The 24,348-nt window shown below is 43.2% G+C and overlaps 1 protein-coding gene across 3 annotated transcripts in view; it reads left to right on the top strand.

Moving 5' to 3' along the window:
• Glo1 (Glyoxalase 1) overlaps positions 1–24,348 on the top strand; it is a 318,389-nt gene that overhangs the window by 135,635 nt on the left and 158,406 nt on the right. For all 3 annotated transcript variants that reach the window (XM_068228551.1, XM_068228549.1, XM_068228548.1), the window contains one exon: positions 22,924–22,991. In XM_068228551.1, the coding sequence (XP_068084652.1) occupies positions 22,924–22,991 (68 nt within the window). The remainder of the gene's footprint in view (positions 1–22,923; positions 22,992–24,348) is intronic.

Below are 24,348 nucleotides of genomic sequence, written 5' to 3'. Positions count from 1 at the left end.
GACCAAAACTCCCCTCTAGAAGAGAGGGGAGTTGCAGAGGGGCGCTAAGCAAGAGAGATAGAGAGAGCTCGGAAGGGAGGGAGGACTCTTCAGGGTGAGAATACTTCTACATTTCCCTGAAGACATGCGGAACGGGCAGAAAGACATTTATTCCATAAGAGGGGCAAGGATAGGAAATAAAATATATGTAAATACATCAAATTACACAATACATAATACAGCTTGCAAGCACACACAATATAAAAACGCTGAAGAAAGGTAGTCCGGAGGGGAGGGGAATCACAGTTTACACGGTTCAGTTCATTTAGCTCAAAATTAAAAAAGAAATTTTAACCATTTTTACTTTGCATTGCATGTATTATGTACACAGTTTATGTACCCTGTCCACTTTGAAACTTCTACCTGCTGATGACGCCACTAAGCGTCGAAACCGGTACTGGTAACAATAAATAACATGTTGTAAACATCTTATTATACGACATACTGAGCCTTTATTGAAGTGCTCATTTAATTAATCAGTCATTTTTTAGCAGCACATGTCGCAATTTCTGCAGGGAGCTTGGAGCTCGGATTTGTTTGCTCACCAGCTAAGTTTGGAAGGTGTAATTTCGACATGACGCACACAAAGCCGAACAAGGGAACAATAGAATTCCAACGGACAACATTTCGGATGCCCGGGCGAGAGGCTAGGGTCGCTTATAAGAAATGTTTGAAGTAAGCGTCAGGTACGCGATGCCTCAAGCCAATCAACTGATAAGAGCCACCGTCGATATGGCGAGGCATTGGTCTAGGGGAAAAGATGGCCCCAATCGAGGATACGACGGCGTCTTCGAGGACGAGTTAATAAAAACGATGACCGCGACAGTTAGTTACCCTATTATTCAGCGAGGTTCTGTGCAGGTAACATCGTAAGAAGAAGTTTTTATTTACGCGAGTGATCGTGTGGGGACTCATAAGATTTTGTTGGAAGACGCTCAGTCTACATTTGATATACTGAAGTTTTCTAATACTGGGAGAATAGCATTTAACTTACGATTACCAAAGGGAGAGAACAGTTCCATTTCATTATTTCAAAGTGCATAGTAGCCTGCCTGTGTAAATTGTTTTCCGAGGGCATAAACTTTACCATTTTCAGTTCAGCCTGTAACTACCGCAAGCTATTGAAATACTGAACAGATAAACGTTGACTCAACTAAGTGTAAATAACAAGGATAATGGGCGCCACCTGCAAAACAATTGCAGGAATATTTAATTATGTAGAGCAACGAGCCACTCTCTCTCCCAAGGCGACGGTCATCAGGCTGACGAGGCTCCAGACTAGCTTTATAACCTTACCTGTTGCTATATAACCCCTGAAATTAAATTTGGGTAACATGCCAGGTTCAGCCTTACTCCACTGACAAAAGACTCACTTTAAGTTTGATTCTCTGACTTCCTCCCAGAATAAGAACTAATATGTGACAAACACCAACAAAAATCAACACTTATGCAACCCACTTGGTGCTTGCCGTTTACATAGAGCAAATATACACAATACAACCCAACAAAATCATCTCTTCACGAGATTTACTCGTTTGCCGTCTATAAAGGCAAATTACAAATCATTAAAATCACTAATAAAAAATAGAACATCATTATACTTCTAACATACCTCCAGGTAAGAGCCCCTTCGCACTCCACTGTTACCGTGAATCCTAATCTGGTAGAGAAAAGTACGACGACTATTTCTCTACATATGGATGCAACCTTCTTTAAGACGAGCATCCCTAACCTTTTTTACACTTCTTCGTCGACGTCTTGAATTCTTCCCAATTGCTGGCTGGACAGAAAGCGTTACATGTCCGGAGGCAAGCAAACAGCAAAATTCTCCATCAACTGAAGCTGCATACTCGGGTGACAAGTTCCAAACAAACACTTTCTTTTTCAGAAAGTCCACTGCAAAGCCGGTAAGTCGTTGAGATTATACCATGTTCACTCCGTAACAGATACTCACGAACAATAGCAGATCGTATAGCAATCTGCGCAAATACGTCGCTCCCGCAGACCAGTACAAATGAGAAACACATAGTATCAGCATCAGAGTCAGAAACAGAATGAGAATCAGAATCAGAATGACTCGCCGCACTTTTTTTTGTTTTTTTTTTTGTTTTTCGGGGGGGCCCCCGAAGCCCGCTCCCCCCGCGTGACCAACGACTCAATCTACATGGCCTCCGACATGCTATTATTTCTAAGAAGAAGAAAGAGATAGCAGGGAGGAGTGGGAAGTGATACAAGGAGTATCTGCCGGTTTCCGAGTCAGACTCGCTACCACGGCAAAGTTTGTATTGGTTGGATAGTGTTAAGGTATTGTATTGAAGGGTCAGGGAAAAACCACATAGGCAGAAAGAAGAAAGAGCCTACATGTAAAACCTGACATCTTTTGATAGCACATGCAAGGATGTGGGCTGGAAAAAGACCAGAGGTTGTGTTAGTTAGGAACAGGTAACATGCACAAGACATAAACCCATTCCTCGCCATTCCATCGCCTGGGGATCAGTCCGTCTGGGCACTGCTGGGACTAGCGCGGTCCTTGCCGGCTGCGGAGCCATGCGTCAAGTACCACTAGGGCCTGTCGCACGGCTCCACCTCCTTGGGGTACCTCGTACCCAGTCTCCGATCCCGGAGAATGAGGCCAAGCCCGCCGAGGTGGGGGCCTCCTGGAATGGGGTGGGTCATGGCGCCGGGCCTCCTTCCTCTCTGCCCGCGCCATGGCCCTGTAGACTGGGCAACTGCGGTGGGAGGCCGGGTGGCCCCCTGCGCAATTGGCGCACACCGGCGCCTCCTTAAGTGTTGCGCAGGCCGTGTAGTGGTGATCACCACCACAGCGGTTGCACTTCACTTGGAGTCCACAGCTAACTTGGCGGTGGCCCCACCTCAGACAGCGGAAACACTGCAAAAGCTGCTGAGGGGGACGTTGTACTCTCACCTGACTGCCGCTACCCGCTGAGGTCCTCTCCTGATTGGCTCCTCGGTTGACTGCTGTCCTGGGAGCAGTCTTGGGTGACTCGCCGCACACGCGTACCCACTTATATATGCTTGCTACACGTGGTTATAGCGTCCTGAAAAGTTTACTGGTAGCAACGCTCACACCGGCACTTCTTCCCGCGTCACTCTGTCAACCCAAACCTCGCTCAAAACAAAGCCCTCGCATTGGCTATCGAGTATATGATGTGACATAGACCGTCCACTCATGTATGTCCACATTGATTCACTCCAATTCTTCAACCGATACAACCTGCCGTACCCCGTGTTTCAAAGCCACTTAGTTGCAACACACACAACTGACCTCAACCGTCCTTCCCGATATAGTTGCTGTTTTCCCGGTTGCACAATCCTTACGGCTAGGCCATATTTACAGACTCTTACCCAAACGGAAATTTATACAAAATATAATGATGAACATATGCAATGTTCCCTAACTATACATTCTTCTTATAATATTACGTTTTATACATGGTAAATAAACAAAATTACATGATTTTAACCTTACAAACTATATACGAAAATTTCCTAACCTAAAAACTCGGGAATCGTACATACGTACGGTTACAAGCCGTTTATAATATGGGAAATATTTGACCTAGTTACGGGAGTAGATAAGAGAAGTGGTTCCGCGACTGAATGAGAACTGGTGTCACGGTCGGCGGAATTTACCCCCGGCTGTAGTATTCTTGTAACTGGCCGGTTGATCTTGACCTAATTTCTACATCGTGAACGAGGGGATGTTTTAGACGACATCCTGAAGGAGAAGCAGCAACGGAAAATACGGCATCACCTTTCTAGCCCTCGATGGAGACAAAAGGACTGATCCAAGTCTTTTCTGAGGGCAGCATTTTCATCGATATGGCAGGCTAAAAAGCAAGATGGGATCGGCTGTCTTCTGAGGACGAGCGGCCATGAGCCAACATAACAGATGAGTACAGAATTTTTAATGTAATTATGTGAGTGTGAATGTGTTAAATGCTGCAAAAGGGGATAGGTTAGTTTGATATTTAATTTCTGTAGATGTAGCTTTGTTTGGAAGGACTACGTCCCATTTAAAATAAATGATAGGAAGCTCCTTAATGTAAATACAAATTGTAACATAAATGTGGACCATTTGCATGAGGTCGCAGCTTGCTGTCTTACATTTTATTCTGATTTATTTAGCTGAGTGGTTAGCTTCTTTTCTTTACGAGTCAGTTTCTTATTTTAGCCTCGTATTTTTTAAAAATTTGTTTGCTTTGATGATTGAGATGCTATGCACGTCTCCGGGCTTAATAGTAATTGTATATAAGGATTCAAATTAAAGTCAGGAAGGACTAGATTAATGTAATAGTAATGGGAGCTCAAAGTGTACGGAAACATGCCGTCACGTTTTCTGGGATTTATTGTACGATGTGTGAATGAGAGTGTGTAAGACGGTGGAGTGTGGATCCACAAAGTTGTTAGCGTCATTTTCATGACTTTTTTTGTATAGGTATCTAGGTGGTAAATTAATTATTGAATCACGAGTTCCACCAACACAGTTTCGTATTTCGAGTTCCGAATATTAGAATAAAATTTCTGTAAAATGTATTATTATTATTATTATTATTATTATTATTATTATTATTATTATTATTATTATTATTATTATTATTATTATTATGAGTTTCTCGCGATGTGGGATTGAGATATTTCAGTAACTTTCCGATGTTCAGACATGATCGATTGTCAGTGTGGCAATTTCTTAGTTTCAGTTTAACATATTTATTACAGTGTTGGCTACTTTATTATTCATGTTTACTTTGTGCACGAGTGCTTTGATTTGTGACCAGCGCAGTCGTGTTTCTTTCATGCGAGCGAATGTTAGACGACGTCCTTCATATTTCTTCAGTTTTACGCTACTTTAGGACATGAGATATTATTTTGTATGATTTTGAGTAAGAGGATGCGTTCCTCATCTGAAAGGCCTGCATTTTCTTGATTGCGTGACTTGCCTCGGGTAGACTGTTGAGCAGCGTGTGTAAAAGGTTGGACCCTGTGATTTTGCTATTGCTGCTTTATTTTGGGAGACGTCGATCTCCACTTTGAGTCATTCCGCCGTGTGTTGGCGAGGGTGATATGTTTTGTCTACCGGGGAGAGTTTTATTTGAGCGGCCTATACTTCATGATTTTATTGTTTCTGTCCATGTCTCTACGGTTGTAGCAGTTGATGAGAGTTTTATATTGCGACGTTTGTTCGAGATTTTCTTTTATGATATAACCGCACTGAGGAATATTTGTGTCATGTCATCTCTTCCAGGTTACAACGTTGAAATAGGTGTTGAAAAGTAAAGCCTACTCTGTCACTCTTTTTAAATTGATTTTGTATCATGTAATTATTTTTCCGGAACCTGTGTTGAATAGGAAGTGTTGCTTAACGTCTTAATTATGTTTCCTTTCATTTTCGTTGAGGCTTTAAGTGGATGCGAGTTGCGTGAATGCCGCATGCTTTCCTTGGTGAACCCTGGAAAATATGATATCATGTTTTTGTTTCTTTGAATGTATATATTGCCATTTACATGTTTTGTTTGCGTGGCTCCTATCCGCATTTGTTTGTTATGCTCAGGAGATTGTTCATGGCACGAGATGTATATTTTGTGCGTAGGATGTTTTACCACTCAGCGTGTTATATATTGTACAGTTAGTTTTGTCCCCCCCCCCCCCTTTTGTGCATTAGATCACATCTTTTCTTAACGTTAGGGACCCCACTGCAATGTCAAGGGTGCAGAAATGGGGAACATGCTCATCTACAGTTAAAAGCGTTAACAAAAATAAAGCCAGGAGCGTGGTGCGTGCATGCAAGCCCGTGTATTGTAACCGTACGTATGTACGATCCCCGAGTTTTTAGGTTAGGAAATTTTCGTATATAGTTTGTTAGGTTAAAATCATGTAATTTTGTTTATTTACCATGTAAAAACGTAATATTATAAGAAGAATGTATAGTTAGGGAATATTGCATATGTTCATCATTATATTTTGTATAAATTTCCGTTTGGGTAAGAGTCCGTAAATATGGCCTAGCCGTAAGGATTGTGCAACTGGGAAAACTGCGACTATATCGGGAAGGACGGTTGAAGTCAGTTGGATGTGTTGCAACAAGTGGCTTGAAAACACGGGGTACGGCAGGTTGTATCGGTTGAAGAAATGGAGTGAATCAATGTGGACATACATGAGTGGACGGTCTATGTCACATCATATACTCGATAACCAATGCGAGGGCTTTGTTTTGAGCGAGGTTTGTGTTGACAGAGTGACGCGGGAAGAAGTGCCGGTGTGAGCGTTGCTACCACTAAACTTTTCAGGACGCGATTACCACGTGTAGCAAGCCTATATAAGCATGTACGCGTGTGCGGCAAGTCATTCTGATTCGAACTCTAATGCTGTTTCTGATTGTGTTTCTGTCTCTGATTCTGTGTGTTTTCTCACTCGGACCGGCGCGCGGGAGCTACTTTGCGCATAGTCCTAGGCAATGTTGTATTGTTCTTGAGTATCGTTTTCGGAGTGAGCACGCTATATGTTGCTGATGCTAATGAGTTTCTGGCGGATGTTAGGTCAAAGACGCTACTTAAGTGTTTATTTGTAACTTCAACTCTGTATAATAAGTTGGACTACAATTCTTCTACGAGATTATGTACAGTGGATGTGGTGATGCGTACAGAATCGAGATTCGGTAGTGGATGTGTGTTTGAGCACAGAGCTGATTCTTGGTCGAGGAAATCGTCGGCCGAGTATCCACTTTCAGTTGCAGAAACCTGAGGCGTTACACCAATCTGTGCGGCACTCGAGAAGAACTCAAGACGTCGATGAAGTGTGTAAATAGGGTTAGGGATGCTCTTCGTAAAGAAGGTTGCATCCGTACGTAGAGAAAGTCGTCGTACTTTTCTCTACCAGAATACGATTTTTGTTCTATAACAGTAGTGAGTGTAGTGGGACTCTTACCTGGAGGTATGTTAAGAAATGTGTATATAGTATCAACAATTTTATTGATGGTTTGTAGTGTGTATATTTGCCTTTGTAAATGACAAACGAGTAGGTCTCGTCAAATAATGATTTGGTTGTTGTTAGTAGTGTGTATATTGCCTTTGTAAACGACAAACGAGTAGGTCTCGTGAAGTAATGATTTGGTTGTTGTTAGTGGTGTGTATATTTGCTTTTGTAAACGACAAGCGAGTAGGTCTCGTGAGGTAATGATTAATGTTGGTCGTAGTTGTTTGTACGTTGCCTTTGCGGACGGCAATCAGGAGGGGGTCTCTTTAAGTGATGATTATTGTGGTATTTATTATATTTTTGTTTATTATTTTGGGAGTAAAGTTCTGGTATCAAACTTGCAGTAAATCTTTTATCAGGGGAGTGAGGATGAACCTGGCATGCTACCTTCATCTAATTTCAGGGGTAAACAGGTAAGGTTACAAAGCAAGTCTGGAGCCTCGTCAGCCTGATGACCGTCGCCTTGAGAGAGAGAGTGGCTCGTTGCTCTACACCATTAAATATTCCTGCAATTGTTTTGCAGGTGGCGCCCATTGTCTTGGTATTTATACTTATTTCACTCCGTTCATTAATTATATATATTTTTATTATTTATTGGTAGTCTTCAAATAGTTACAGTGTTAAAATTAATAAATTTTAAAAAAGAACTTAAAAATTTGATTTGATATGTTCAGTATGTATGTCGACATACACTGTTAATTTGTTATATTTTCTGAATCTCAAGATGGACTTTATCCAGCTGGAAAGAAAAAAAACCCCTATCTGAGTCATGTAAATCTGATTATTTGATGCTTTGCTATTTTTAAAAAATATTTATCTTGTTTATTTTTAATAAACAGATTTTCCTCCAAAACTGACGTCATGCTTCGCCTTGCTTTATTGTAGTTTGATTGACCTCACCGTGTCCATATTTAGTTATATATTCCCCATCAAGATCCAGGGTGTATGTATTTTTAGGGCATTATTTTTATCACATTTCGGACTGAGCACGCCTGGGATCGGCTGACTAGTCTGGGGCAAATTACCTCGATGGTAAAAACGGGGACAATACTTAGTATTGAATAGGGTGAACCTTTTCTCAATTCTAGTTGTGAATCTCTGTTCAATACGGGAAAATTCAGTTCTTAACTTATAATTTTAAAAAATACACATTTTTATATGAATAAGGCATGTGAGATGTGCAACATTTATCTCAACACCGTGATGTCGCTGTATACATGTGCCCAAGACCAAACTCGAGACCATGTCAGCAGGGATCCTGAAACCCTACTTTCTATTTAAATGCAAGAGACAATAATAAAGTAAATATTATGTGTAGATTACCGGGTCACTTATTACTGGTGTAAATCTAAATCAGCTGTACCAATAAATCCGTTGACACGCTCGCACGAACAAAAACTCCTGTCAGGCAAAGTTTCACATGAGGGTCGCAGCTCACACGAAATGAATACAGCACACGTGTCTTGCACAAAAAATACGGTTCTAGCCAGTCTCCCCTCACAGCGGGCGAGACTTGGTACATAAAACCACTCGTTAAAACACAATCATCCCTTCAAAATTCATCGCATTAAGCTGCAACATATCACTATCGTCATGTGGTCATTTATCTCACAAATTAAATGCTTCTGTATGTGCAATTTCAATCGACAGTACTATCTCACACCATGAGTCCTGACTTCGAGTCTTCCTAACTATAACTCCACGCTAATTTCACACACAGCTGATCCGATGGTAATCAATTTAATACGTACCCTTGAACATTAAGACACCAGCTTCCAATATTGATATTGTTACAATTATTATTATTATTATTATTATTATTATTATTATTATTATTATTATTATTATTATTATTATTATTATTATAAATTCTTTCAAATAAGTTTACCCTCCATCTAACCTGCTTACATGATTCACATATCACACACACATTAATCAAAACGACACACGCAGTAATTATAGCAGCACACGCGTTAATAAACCAACACACACGGCAATTAAAACAACACAAATGAAATGTAGTTTTCCCTAGCTAAATATATCATTGGAGGGCTTTGGGCCGCTCTTATCATAACTTATTCTACTATAATACCATTATACTACTCCGGCTAAACACCTACATTCTCAAACCTAGAATCTATCAGAATACTGATCTTAAAGAATGATTAATACCGAGCTCGATAGCTGCAGTCGCTTAAGTGCGGCCAGTATCCAGTATTCGGGAGATAGTAGGTTCGAACCCCACTGTCGGCAGCCCTGAAAGTGGTTTTCCGTGGTTTCCCATTTTCACACCAGGCAAATGCTGGGGCTGTACCTTAATTACGGCCACGGCCGCTTCCTTCCCACTCCTAACCCTTTCCTGTCCCATCGTCGCCATAAGACCTCTCTGTGTCGGTGCGACGTAAAACAACTAGCAGGAGAGAAGAATGATTAATAAAACGTAAAATCCCGAAATAAAGTGGAAAACAAAATTCCTTTTCCCTGAACTAAATTTTCCCATATTTACAATTAAAGCCACTCAGACTTGTTACAAAGAGAGACTCTCTGCTTTGCTTCGGCACATTTACGTTTAAATAAAATTGAATCTCTATCATTTATAGCTACAGTTTTACACAAAATAATTCCCGCACTCTAAAAGCCGTGCATAAATAAAATATGGGTTACTCAGCCTAAGATCCCTCATTACACCTTTGTCAGCTCAGGTGGTCTATCTTGGGGTCTTAGCGCCGAGCCATCAGCACTGAGAAGGTCGCTGGTTCAACCTGTCGACTGCTGGGTTTCATATCTATTGTCCTTGGCGAATGATGACTCTCCACAGTTATCTAGGCACAGAATATGCACAAGATTAATCCTCATTACGCACGTCAGCTTCACTGCGCATGACGCAACGCGATCTTTGATTAACAAGTCCCGAATCAAAGAATATTGATACAGGGTATTACAATACGGCCCGCACAATAGAGTCTGCGACTCAACACTGATTTACCCTGTATCTTACTGCAACAGTTGATTTATCACTACCCGTCCATGCTGTTGCCTCAGGTAAATGTTGAGTAGTAATAATAATAATAAAAAGTTTATGAGTTAAACCAAGTGTTCCAAAACTCGACACAGTTTAAACATTCACTTGTTATTGATGCATATGTTAATACAATGCACGGTTCACTCGAAGTAATCAATTTCTTTGTGATTTCTACACCACAGCTCACTCAACAAAGGGACACTGAGAGCACGACTAACATAGGTCCACCCCTTGTGAGAAGAAAATCCAAGTGAGTCGGGCGACTTTTCTACATCCTTTTAACAACTAAGAGGCTATCCCCTCTCAAAACTTGCATTCAGCCTGTTCATGGCCTAACAGAAGCAAAATAGTGTGATAATTAGGTGACCAGTATCCACCTGATGTACAGTAAATGAGACACATCCATTCGAAATCCGATCGTGCGATCTCTCATAATTTATAAATGTCTCTCCTCGTTTTCTCCCCTCATTGGGTGAATCCCCGTGTCGGTGAGGTGTGAAGATATAAGCCAGATGGCTGCCAATATTTTTCCATGGTTATATAACCAAGTATTCCTTCTCTATCAGTAAATTATTAACAGAAGAGACACCACGCACTCTAAATAAATACTCCACTTACAATCAACTCCTCTGGATCAAAAAGCGATGCTGGAATATGAATTTTATTCATTCTCTCGGTGTAGATAATCAAGTTGGTCATGCTGATTTAAAGATGGCTCCCATATTTCGATTCGAAAAGGTTTACTTCTCTAGTTTAGCTTGAACATGAGGTGGGGTTGACCTCTCCTAACTTTCATCCTGGTGGTTCACCAGCTCAGCCCCACCTGTGATGTCACAAGCTTCAATCTCCCGTGAACTTGCCACTAGATAAAGAAAAGGTTGCGCAACATATTGTAAATACAGAACGATTTCAGATTAAAATTTAAAGGGTTCTTTTATCTCTTGCCATGATGTTGATATATTTTGATTTAAAAATTTCTCTTCTCAAAATAGTGTTATGTCTGCGATTTAGATGACCAGTCTTGACCAGAGGTCCTTGGATCATGCCCCTGTCAGGTGCAATATATCTTCATATCTCACTCTATCCCTTCTTGTCTTCTGTACCACAGTCCTGCCTGTACTCTCCTCACCCTTGCACTTCTTTAGCCTTTATTGGTACATCTCCATACCTGATGGTAAAGGGCACTTCTACTAATTTCCATAGTCAGTCTTCCATTTTCTGTCAGTTCATGTCCCAAGTATTTGAAGTGTTCTACTATTTCCAGTTCTTTGTCTCCAATTTTAATTGCTCCTTTTCCTTTTTTACTTCCTCTACTCATCACCATTGTCTTGCTCTTCTCCACATTGATGCTCAATCCTTCTATTCAGTACATACGTCTGTTGTTGTACCTCCTCCCCATCTTCTCCCCAGATCACAACATTACATTCAATCTTCCCCCCCCCCCCCCCCATAATCTTCTCTTGCTGCCTCTACGATGTCATCGCCATTATGGACAGCAAAGGTGACAGCACATTCCCTTGTTTTTGCTCATTGTCAATTCCAAACCATTCTGTTTTAGACATGATACTGTATAGGCTTTTGGGCTAATGCCGTCTCAAGAAAATAAGGTGAAATTCTTTACGTTTCGCAGAGAACTGTGGTCTGCGTCATCAGAAGAAAATCTCGACTGTCCACAAGAAAGGCTTCTTAAACAATGACTTTTTGAAATTTAAACGTTATAATAGAAGTGGAAATAGTACATTCATTCGTCACCACATGGCTCCCCGAATTTGTGAGCCATCAAACATCCAGGTGGAGATGGTTATTGATATTCACTCAAGAATACTCTTATTTTTGCTTGTGATTAGGTGACCCTTGACAGTGGTATGGGAGAATAGTGATATATAAAGAGCCTTGAGAGCATAAAGCCGTAAATCTGACCTAAGCTTAACTGCCTCCTGCCCGCAATTAGTGGAAGGTCAATACATCGATAGTTGTTGCAAGAGAAAATCCCTCATAAACCTGTGACTGTAGGGGTTCTTGTGCCAGGTGTCAGGCCTATTGTATTATACGGTTTAATACTGTAACGAGTTGGCGGGGCAGTATGATCAATTAACACTTGACTGGTAGCTTCAATACTAAGATTTATTAGCTACGCACTAAACTACACAAGACTACACACAACTTTTGCTCATAGCATAGACTTACGCAGTTCGCACGCTCTCTCTCCCTTCGTTTCTCACTTGTTCTCACACTACACAGTTTTACACTCACACACAAGGTACCGCGTCGCACGGCTACACCTTCTCTCCTTCGCCGACAGTCCACACTGTAGCATACTAGTCCGATAATCACGGCAGTTTACATACTTCACTACACTGGCAGTGAACCACACCAACTTCTAACTCAGTCTAACTCTCACTAACTCCAGGCAGGTCGTTCCTCTCTTATATACCTGCGTTGGCTCTTCTAGAATCATCCGGATGCCGGATGAATCCAGGAACATCGCGAGATGGAAAACTTCAGATTAATCGTGGAGTCATTTCCATACTCCTCTGCTACAGAACCGTGAGCGGAAGCGAGTAGGGCTTGCCTAGCCTTAAACGCTGCTAGTGATTGGTGCAGTTGAAGCATAAGGGGTGGGTCTATACGGTGCCGGGCCGGGCCCACTGCCAGTTGACATGGCGGACGCTATGACCATTACACTGCCCCCTCCTCAAGCCTGCCCGTCCCGAGCTGCTCCACAATATGGTGCCAAGCGATCCAGGTGAACAACCATCATCTTCCGTCAGGGAGGCCGCCGGATTCTGTAGACAACGTCGTTGATCCTGGTGACGATTGTATATGGGCCTTCCCATTGTGGCTGCAGTTTCGGTGACTTACCTTTCATCCACATCGGACGGTACAGCCACACTCTGTCACCTTCTTGGAAACCCGCAGAGTTCGCGAGCTTGTCGTAGTGGGCTTTCATCCTGTCTCTGGCTACCCTTAGATGATGTTGGGCATAATCGTGGATGTCGTTGAGCCGATCCACCAACTCCCATGCATAGTCTGTCGCTGGTTGCTGCTGGTCTGGTGCAGACCCAAACATTGGATCGCATGGCAGGCAGAGCTCCCTTCCGAAGACCCTGTTGGCAGGTGTCATGTCTGTCGTCTGATGGGTGGACACTCGATAGGCCATCAAGAAGAAGGGGACCCCTCTTGTCCCAGTCCTTCTGGTGCGCCGAAACCACCTTCCTAAGGTGCTCTTGTATGGTTTTCACAAAACGCTCCACCATACCATCTGACTGAGGGTGGAGAGGCGTCGTACGTGTCTTCCGCACTCCTAAGCGTTGCAGAACCTCTTGCATCAACCTGGACTCAAAGTTTCTGCCTTGGTCGCTATGAAGTTCCCTTGGGACACCGAATCGACAGAAGTAGTTCTTGACCAAGACGTCGGCCACTGTCAATGCCTCTTGGTTGGGGATGGCGTAGACCTCCGGCCACTTTGTGAAGTAGTCCATAACCAGGAGTAGGTACCGGTTCCCGGCATCAGATTCGGGGAATGGTCCAGCGACATCAATGGCGATCCTCTCGAATGGTGCTCCAACGTTGTACTGCATCATTTGACCCCTACTCCTGGTACGTGGACCCTGGCTCGCAGTGCAGGTGTCACCCAGCTGGCACATCCTCTCAACAACGTTCCTCAAGTGCACCCAGTAATAATGCTGTCAGGCACGATCTAGTGTCTTATTCGCTCCCACGTGGCCGGCAGTAGCGCCCACATGCAACTCGGTCAGCACCTCTTTTCTCATGCTCCTGGGGATTATCAGCTGTGCAATGTGCTTCTTTCCGTTGGTTGATTCCCATGTGCAGGTAAGTACCCTGTCACTAACCATGAGAGACGACCACTGGGCCCTGTACGCCTTATAGGTTGGACTGTGTTCGGCGATGTCTTTCCATTCCGACCTCTGTCCCGACTCTACTTCTCGTAAGATCAGCCCGATGTCATCCTCCTTCAGTTGCTCCCTCCTGAGGGCATCTCGATCCCACCCTTCAGCGGCGGTGGCCCTCATGGCCCGGACGTCCACGATGCCTGCCTGTCTCTCCATTTTCTGGCAGTGTGTACAGTTCACAGGGCACGGTCTTCTCGATAGAGCGTCAGCGTTGCACCCAGCGAGCTGTCTGACCTTCCAGGTTTCTGAAGCTTAGGAGCCAGGTCAATGTGGAGTAGTCGGTGCGCAGGCGGAAAGGCTGCCCATACAGATACTTGTGGAAGTGCTCCAAGGTCTTCACGATGGCCAGCAATTCCCGACGCGTCACGCAGTAAATTCTCTCAGTTTTTGCGATCACCTTCTCCTGGCCATTTTGCGCTTGTGACAGTACCCCACCAATTCCCACGTCGCTGGCATCGGTATCTACGATGAACTTCTCCCCAGGCTTGGGATATCCGAGGATGAGTGCAGTACACAGCGACTCCTTCAGCTTCCGGAACGCAGCCTCTGCCTCGCTTGACCCTTGGAAAGACCTCCTCTCCTCAGTGAGCCATGTAAGAGGCTTTGAGGTGTCTGCGTAGCCAGCTATAAATCTCCAGTAATACGTGCAAAGGCCGAGAAAACTCCTTAGTTCTCGCTTGTCCTTCGGCACCGGCCAGTCCCTGACAGCTTCTAACTTCTCCGGATCCATGGCTACTCCCTCCGACGACATGATGTGGCCCAGGTAGCGGACCTCCTTCTGGAACAGCTGGCATTTTCCGGGATTTAACTTTAGGTGAGCCCCGCGTAGCCACTCGAACACTTTCTGCAGGTTCTCCACGTGCTCTTTGAACGTGCGTCCCACAATAATTATGTCGCCCAGGTACACGAGGCAAGCGTCGTGAGTTAGCCCTCTCAGCACGGCCTCCATCAGTCGCTCGAAAGTTGCCGGCGCGTGGCAGAGGCCAAAGGGCATCACGGTGAACTGGTAGAGCCCTTGGCCGATTGAGAACCCCGTCTTCTCCTTGTCTTCCAGATGGAACGCTACTTGCCAGTATCCAGACTTCAGGTCCATAGTCGAAAACCACTGGGCTCCAGATAATGTGTCCAGGGTGTCATATATCCGCGGTAACGGGAAACAGTCCTTCTTCATGACGTCGTTCAACTTCCGGTAATCGACGCAGAAATGGAGTTCACCGTTCTTTTTCTTCACCAGGACAACTGGCGATGACCACGGGCTGTTCGACTCCTCGATGACCTCCCGCTGCTTCATGTCATCTAGCATCTTGTCGATTTCCACCTTCTTCGCCACGGGTGCTCTATGAGGTAGCTGTCGGATTGGAGCGGCGTCGCTGGTGTTAATGTGAAGGTACACTCTGTCCGTCTTTCCGTAGTCACGTCCGGTAGCAGTGAAAATGTCCTGAAACTCATGGATTAGTTCCTTAACCTCCCTGCGCTGTCTCGCCTCTAAATGTTTCCGGGCGTCGGATATAATCTTCCGGAGCTTATCCAACCCTTCGCCTCCTTCCAGGGTCTGTGCGTCCTCGTCGTCCACTGGCATGATGCACGTGACTGGTTCACAAGTCCCAAGCTCAGCCTCGCTGGGTACCCTCTGCTCCCGTGACGTCGAATTCTATATTCGTACCGACACGCAGCTTCGTGCCGGAACGAGCGTCCTGGCCAGGTAGAGTCCTTGATCGGTGGTCGGCGAACCAAGTTCCACGAGCACGCTGTCCCCTTGTATGGGTTCCTCTAACCATGCCATAACCATCACCTCCCTATTGGCAGGTATCACTTCGTCGCTGCCCAGCGTTAACCGCGCTACTCGAGGTTGCGTCCCTGGGTGTCGCAGCATTGCCTCTTGTTTGCCGAGCCACAATACACGTCGTCCCACATCGACAGTCACCTCGTATTTCCGTAGCGCGTCTAGGCCCAGGATGATCTCATCCGTTATGGCGGCGACAAAGGCCCAGACACGTAGGCGTCATCCCAGCGTCAGTTGAAGTAGCGCCTCCTTGAAAACAGGGATGGTGTCTCCTGGGGCCGTTCGCAGCAGATAAGGGCAGTGGGGTTCCCTCTCTGGCTGTCCCTCAGCGATGTCCGGCCTGGTGATGGTCAATGCCGCCCCCGTGTCTATCGTGACTCGGCACGGCCTGTCTCCGAGCCACCCGTCGGCGATCAAGCTGTCCTCGTTCCGCTCGGTGACCACATTCAGCCTGAAGTGAGGGGAAGGTAGTGACGGTGCCGACAAGCCCCTCTCCTTGTCGGCTCTTACTCGTTTCCCTGATCAGGGACCGCCTCCATATGGCATTTCCTCCGCAGGTGGCCACACTCGTCGCAATTCTAACAGGTGATCTCGTTGGTGCGTCGGCGTCTCAGCGGTGGCGTGCGTCTTTCTCCCGTAATGGTGCGGGTCTCAGGCGCGCCCTCGCTTCTTACGGCTCGTATTCTTGGTGACGGTGACGGTGCCGCTGTTCCCTTCACTTCCTCCACCATCAGGGCTAATGTCAGGGCCTCTGTGGGGTCATGGTGCCTGCTGAGCATCAGCTTTTGACGGATCTCAGCGTTGCGATGCCCATCAATGAATGTATAGGCTGCCTCCCGCTGAATGTGGTTCAGAGGCAGCCCATCCAGAGCCTTGTGGGCTAGCTGCACCACATCTTGCGCGAATTCTTGCACCGTCTCATTAGCGCGCTGGGTCCTCTTCCTTAGCTGGACTCGGTAGGCGGCTGCCAGCTGGTGGACACCGTATCGGCTGTCGAGCGCTCCAACAATCTTGTCGTAAGTGGCACCCGGCTGAAGGCTGTGTAGTACTTCCGCTGCTGGTCCTTGCAGTCCGGCGATTAGGTACACGGCCCTTTCCTCCGATGTCCAACCGTTGTGCCCGCACGCGGTCTCGAATTGGGCCTGGAAGGTCTGCCAAGATGTTGTCCCGTCGAAGCGCGGGGGTTTTACTTTCTCGGCGCTGGAGCCGCTGTCGCTACTGGTGGCCCTAGCACGAGTCTCCATGGCTGTCACTCTCGTACGCAGGGCACTTACTTCTTCTTTCAGGTCTCGAACCCCTGACTCCACAACCTGCGGTATTTCTTTGATCTGTTTTTCAACCAGTTCCTGTACGTCCTGCATAATGTCACTCTTTAATTTTCTTTCGAGAGAGCACATTTCGTGTTCTAATTTACCTTGTCCACCCTTAAGTTCATTTAATTCCAGTTTCAGTTCGCTCTTGATTTCGTCCTGTTTGGATGAGAGTTCGGTGAACTTACTGAGCAGAGCCTGAAACTGTTCGCTATCCATTTTACGATTCACTAGAAATTCCTAGTTATGAAATTACTGCTACCAGTCGATCCCGATTCTGACACCAGTTGTAACGAGTTGGCGGGGTAGTATGATCAATTAACACTAGACTGGTAGCTTCAATACTAAGATTTATTAGCTACGCACTAAACTACACAAGACTACACACAACTTTTGCTCATAACACAGACTTATGCAGTTCGTGCGCTCTCTCTCCCTTCGTTTCTCACTTGTTCTCACACTACACAGTTTTACACTCACACACAAGGTCCCGCGTCGCACGGCTACACGTTCTCTCCTTCGTTGACAGTCCGCACTGTAGCACACTAGTCCGATAATCACGGCAGTTCACATACTTCACTATACTGGCAGTCGCTCACAACTGAACCACACCAACTTCTAACTCAGTCTAACTCTCACTAATTCCAGGCAGGTCGTTCCTCTCTTATATACCTGCGCTGGCTCTTCTAGAATCGTCCGGATGCTGGATGGATCCAGGAACATCGCGAGATGGAACACTCCAGATTAATCGTGGGGTCATTTCCATACTCCTCTGCTACAGAACCATGAGCAGAAGCGAGTGGGGCTTGCCTAGCCTTAAAAGCTGGTAGTGATTGGCGCAGTTGAAGCATAAGGGGTGGGTCTATACGGTGCCGGCCTGAAGCTTCTCTTAATTCCACATGATAATTTATTTGCACAGTTCAAATCTTCCTCTACTTCTTGCGTGAATGTTTCCCAACTTTTCTTTGGCTAGTAATTTTTTGCAAACTCTTTTCGCTTCCATGTCTGGCTTTAGTCTCTTCAGTCTTTTGTGTGTTTTCCCTTGCAAGTTTTTTTTCTTTACTTTATATTTGTCCAGTCCTTGTCCCGTTTCTCTATGGGGTCGGGTATGTGGTGAGATGAATCTGTCGTGGCGGATTTTTAGGACCAGATGCCCTTCCTGACATGAATCTCATCAAAGGAATTAATGTGATGACATGAAGGACGTGATATATGATAGTAGGAAAGCAGAGGGTGAAACCCGGTGCCAACACGCAGGCTACTCCTATCGAGTAGCACCAAGAGTTCCGCTCAAGGCTCAACGTCCCCATCCGATGGACAAATCACCATCAACAGCTTTATAGGCCCTCACTCCATATGAGCACTGTAGAGATGTTTGAAATTAATTCCAGGGTTTCGGCACACAATCTAGCGATTATAAATTGTATACCACCACCTCCCGTACCCTGCCAGCCAACATTCTGATGGTGAACATGTCTCAAACAGTTTAGACACGATCATGGCCACCAGGCATGTTGTCTCCTCCTAATGTTCTGCCATGTTTTCTCTACACACCTCTCCATTCCTGTTCAGCTTGACTAATATTTGTCCTTGTTATCAGTTTTTGTAATTCTTTCCTCAACTCTCCCTTTTCCTTCAATTTCCAGATCTTAATCTCTCTTTCTCTTTTTTCTTGTTGTTTTGTGACCTTGCCTACTTTCAACTTTACTGTCACTATTTTAAGGTCACTCAAAGGCTTCCTCAGGCATAGCTGTAACATCAAAAGATTCTTCTGATGTCTTTTTTTCCACTAATATGTAATCAGTCAACATTTTTGTTCTGTCTCCCCATCCATACCTGGTAATCTTGTGTTTCCTGTGGTTTCTCTGGCAGAAGTCCATTCTTGTTGCCATTCTCTTTTCTTCCCAGTCTCTCTTCTTTTTTCAGATCTCCCATTAAGACGTCTCGTTTTACAATAACGCACAGTTCAACATCAAAGATAAAGTTTACCTAACATACCACCCCACCAGAAAAACAATAAAATGAAACAGCTGCACACAAGAATAAATCAGGTGAAAATGTTTGTATAATATGTCGATAATAATCAAGCAATTTATAGTTGAAATCTGTATTGTCAACCTGAACAAGATGGATACTGTATACATGTTATTCCTTTTTATTTTATTTTAAAAAGGGACATGTGTAGTTTCTGCCTAAACATCTATATACAGCAGAACCAGAACCCGGCTTAACCGAAATGCTCTGGCAAAATTGTATTTTAATATATTGTTTTTACCCTCTTGTTCTTAGACGTTGATATTAGTAATTCTCTTCCTATATGTGCTGAGAGCGACTAGGAAAACCCTATTTTTATATTATGAATTATGCCAGAATGCATGTGTAACATAAAACAAAACAATTTCTTACCCTCTAGTTCGTTCCAAGATACATTTTTTCTTGAACAAGCAGCAATTATTATTATTATTACTATATTATTATTATTATTATTATTATTATTATTATTATTATTATTATTATTATTACTGTATTATTCGTCATGAAGATCATGCAGACGACTCCAATCTTGACAATAACAGTTCTGAGAATCAAGTTACATTAGATGATGGATTTAATGCATTGGACGTAAGACTGATTTCGAATTTTTATTAAAATACAGTACCACACGCTTTAATTACAGTACTGTAACAAAATTAATGTATACAATATTCATTTCAGTAGTAACAAAAAAAACAATGTTTCATTATTTCAGACTGCTTTGACAACAAAGCAATGAACCTACACCAGCTAATGTATTGTTGATTAAACGGTGGCGCGACATAGCTGCACGACAGCGTTGCACCAAGAAAATTCAGAAGAAAATCACTGATTTTATACAATGAGTGACATTTTGTAATATACAGTATGCACCTTTGCTTAACAGAGTTTATGCATTTTTATTTCGACGTTTAACTTCCTAAAATATTTACCATGTGTCATCCGAAAAAACGTGTCAACCGAAGTGGTTCCGCTCCTTTATTTAGGATAAACAGGGTTCTACTGTATATAAAATAAGAGTTTTGTCTGTACATCACTCAGAATTTTAAAAGGATTGTATTTCTGTATCGGTCGTGTCCATAGTAGCAAGGAAATGTACTTTTTAGTTTTCCGTAATTTCTGTCTGTCTGTCTGTCTGTCTGTCTGTCTGTCTGTCTGTCTGTCTGTCTGTACTCGCATCACGAGAAAACGGTTGAAGAGAATTTAATGAAAATCAGTATGTGGTGTCCGGGAATAACTCGCTATAATCTAGGCCATAAATAATTTTATTCTCACTGAGAGAAATGGTAGTTTAGGGGAAGGCCTAAAATTTAATTCTCAAATATTTGTTATTAGTGGTCCTATCCCTATAACTGCATAACCTTTGGTGGTGCTATTTGAGGATCCAACCAGCCTCTGGGCTGATGACCTAACAGACACATCGACAAACACTACATTACTAAAGTTATATAGTATTAAATTTCCGATCGTTTATGTCCTATACATTGTTACCGTACCGGCTATGATAACAGAGATACTCACGAATTTGGATTTTTGTTGCTAAGTCCATATCAGCAAACTCACGAGAAAATGGGTAAACAGAATTTAGTGAAAATCGTAATGTAAAGTCGGGGAATAAGGAACTACAGTCTATGCTATAAATAATTTTGTAAGACTCCCTAATATCACAGAGTCGAAAGAGAACTAAATGTGAAGACCTAAAATATGGAAATTGAACAACAATAAAATTACATTGGCCGTTGTTTGTTGTGATGTGCTTTGTGTCTTCTGTTGCCAGTCATGTCTGATAGATGGAATTACTGCTGTATATTCAGTATTTCTTTTTTAAATTTTCGTTACGTCGCATTGACACAGATAGCTTTTATGGTACGATGGGATAGGAAAGGGCTAGGAATGGAAAGGAAGCGGTCCTGGTGTTAATTACGGTACAGCCCCAGCATTTGCCTGGTGTGAAAATCGGAGTCGACAGAAAACCATCTTCAGGGCTGTCAACAGTGGTTTTCGAACCCAGTACCTCCCAGATGCAAGCTCAGAGCTGCATGCCCCTAACCACATGGCCAACTCGCCCGGTCGTACCGAGTGTAACAGCCTGCTTGAATATTGGCGGGAAGTAGCTGGGGAGTTAGATAGCTTTCTTCTTTAGCATGCCATTCCTCTGGTTCATAAATTTTCTGATACTGCTGGTGCGTAACAAACTGGTTCATCATAGCTGGGGAGTTAGATAGCTTTCTTCTTTAGCATGCCATTCCTCTGGTTGATAAATTTTCTGATACTGCTGGTACGTAACAAACTGGTTCATCATAGCATTCGAGCTATTCAATCCCTACCCTGAGACACTGAATGGAATGAGCAGTGTGCATATTTAACGGAACAATGGCAGAGGAGTGTTCACGGCTGTCTGCGGCGTGGTCATTCCAGCACTGGAACTATGGACTATTAAATCGGCATCGTAATACTGATCGTTAAAAGTGATAAAATGTGCGGTTTTTCATTTGAGCGAGTATTTTACATGATAACATTGCTTTTAATTCCTACATTCCTACTGACATTTTTGTAATTGTTAACTGTAGTTAGGAAAACCAAAAAGACAGTCTTTCTAAGAATTCCATAGCGAAGTACGGGTACATCAGCTAGTAATTATAATAAGAAAACACCTGATATTCTTGGTAATGCTAAAAACAATGACTTATCCTTAAATTGTTTAGGAATCAAAATGACTCAGTCTATCATATGTGAACAGAGTAGAAAAAAATTCACGTTAAAATATGTAAATTACTAGACAATAAAAGATCCATTGAGTTTTGATTCTCAAAAAAAAAAAAAAAAAAAAACAATCAATGTAAAGATCAAAATGTTCTAAAAGTGGAAATAATATCTTGAATTTGGTTAATATCATCTCAAGTTTATGGATGCTTGAGTGCATATGTATCTTTTTGAACAGGGTTTGTTTCTCCTAGGTGGAATATTTTACTTTGTATTCGAGCGTCTTCTGTTTTCACTCCCTCTTGATATCCTGCAATCTAAATCATACAGAGGATTCAGTCGCACTAGACCACATGTTAGGAAAAAAAAAAAAAAAAAAATTTCAACCGATAATCCAGAAATTCAGGTGATCAGATCTCCATTTCAAAAATAATTTAAAAGTCATTTTAAATGCATGAAATGCCCTCGGCATCACCCGGCCTTTTTTCTTACACTGAGCCCTGGAGCTTCCATCATAGTTTCCCTGTTATGTCATCTGCTCCGTACCTGTCTCAGTGACTTCGACGTCACTTCAAACTACCCAGACATGATATCTAACCGATATTTCATGTGGGGAAAATTCCCTGTTTTCTGCATCCCATCTATATACTGTAATATACAGTACTTCAAATAATGCCAGAATAAATCCAATTTCCTTTTAAAATACACGTTCCGAAGAACAAGAAATTATTAAGCATTCCGTCTTCTCGGATGCGGAAATTACATTTCCGAAGCAGTTCACTTTGCAAAGGGATGGCACTTCCTCGTAGCTTCATTTGTCACCCTCAATCAGATGTCAAGCACTTGGTGTTTTTGACATTATTGTTCACCTACAAATTTTTTTACTATCACAGGTAACATTGACTTCAACCACTAAAAAGTAACTGAATTAGTAAAAGTGGACAGATCTTGCACTTGAAGTAATGCAGTAATATTAGGGGTATTTGAGCTGTTATACAATGAGACAAAGGATGGGGAGGTGATATTGATAGTGTATTCTCCCAGCAATGCAATGAATCCCAAGTAGCTGCCTATTCTCCTCTTCCAGTTGCTATGTAATCATGTATTTTCTCTCTTGCTTTTCAGCAACTGGGGGACAGAAAATGATCCTGACTTCAAATATCATAATGGAAATTCAGATCCTCGAGGATTTGGTATGTATTGCTCCTGTTAAAGATATTGTTAACATTTTAGCTGTTTTTATATTGTTTTTTTTTTTAATGCAGAGGTATTAGCTTTTCATTCAGTCTTCTTTTAAGTTGAATTTCACAAATCAGATAACCTGGTACAGTACAACCTCCATTCTCCAGCTTTAACGGGAGCAGAGATGATCCAGATTATTGAAAAATAATGGGCATAAGGCCCTTATGCATTTTTGAAACTTACTATTTATCTGTTCAGGAATAATAGTTGAGCTGCTTCAAACTGTTTAAGGTTACCCAAACAGATAATACAGTATTCAAAATAATGCATACAGTACTTGTAGTCACTGCACTAGGTACATTTGCCATTTGTGAACAGCAGGTCATGCTGACATTTAACTATCGTAAGTTCTGCTGTTGGAGTGTTCAACTGCCGTTCAAGGTATCGAGATCGACTGTACCTTCCGTATGACTCATTGTCTCATCCAGTTGAGCATCTGCCTCTTCATTAGGATGAACATGTGACAATTATCTCCCCATTTGTCAGCTTGACAAAACCACCATCATTGTCTGTTCCTAATCAATTGTTCACATCATTCAAATTGACATTGTTGCAAGTGTCACTGTTGACAAACATTTGAAGAAGTTTGACAGGGAGGAGTTAATCATAATTTTTTGTTTCTAGTGAGGCATTGATGTTTTCAGAAGGAGGACACTAATTTTCAGGAGGAGTGAAAATATATTGGGACATAGTTTTTTCCATGATTTCCTTAAATTCAATTTAACCACATCACCCCAAGCAGACGCAATTGTGTAAATAACATCCTTGACATTGATCGACTTTAACACTTTAATCACAACTTGTTACCCCTCTTCTTCAATCAACTTGCCCAAAACCTGTCTTCAGCACTCCCTTTTGATGTTCTTCAAAACTTCTTGGTCTCTTGTCCATATGGTGGAAGGAACTTTACCCTGATTTCCCCACTAACGAGCCGGAGCATTGACGATAAAGAGAGCGAATTTCGTGGGCAGGCAATTTGCTTTCAAATATTTTTTTACCCATGGCACAAAATCTTTATGAAATCAATTTCTGAAAATCAAAACTGTCCATCCAACCATTTCATTTTTCTTTGCATTATAGTCGACAGGTAAGGAGGATCGATTCATGTTTTTCGGTGCACAGGGAATTTTTTATTTCCCCACGAACCTACTACACTGGCGTAGCAGGGGGAGAGGTGATACTCCCACGTGGCGCGTCCCAGCTGGTGGATAGGGGGCTCCTAACCGGCCTGCCGGCGGACTTGAGGAAAATAAAATACCTCTCGCGGACCAAACACACAACCCCTGTGGGTGGGGGACGCAGACAAAG

This window comes from Anabrus simplex, chromosome 7 (assembly GCF_040414725.1).
Source record: "Anabrus simplex isolate iqAnaSimp1 chromosome 7, ASM4041472v1, whole genome shotgun sequence".
Taxonomy (NCBI): domain Eukaryota; kingdom Metazoa; phylum Arthropoda; class Insecta; order Orthoptera; family Tettigoniidae; genus Anabrus; species Anabrus simplex.
The sequence above is the reverse complement of the archived record's forward strand: the minus strand, read 5'-3'. Positions and strand labels throughout refer to the sequence as shown.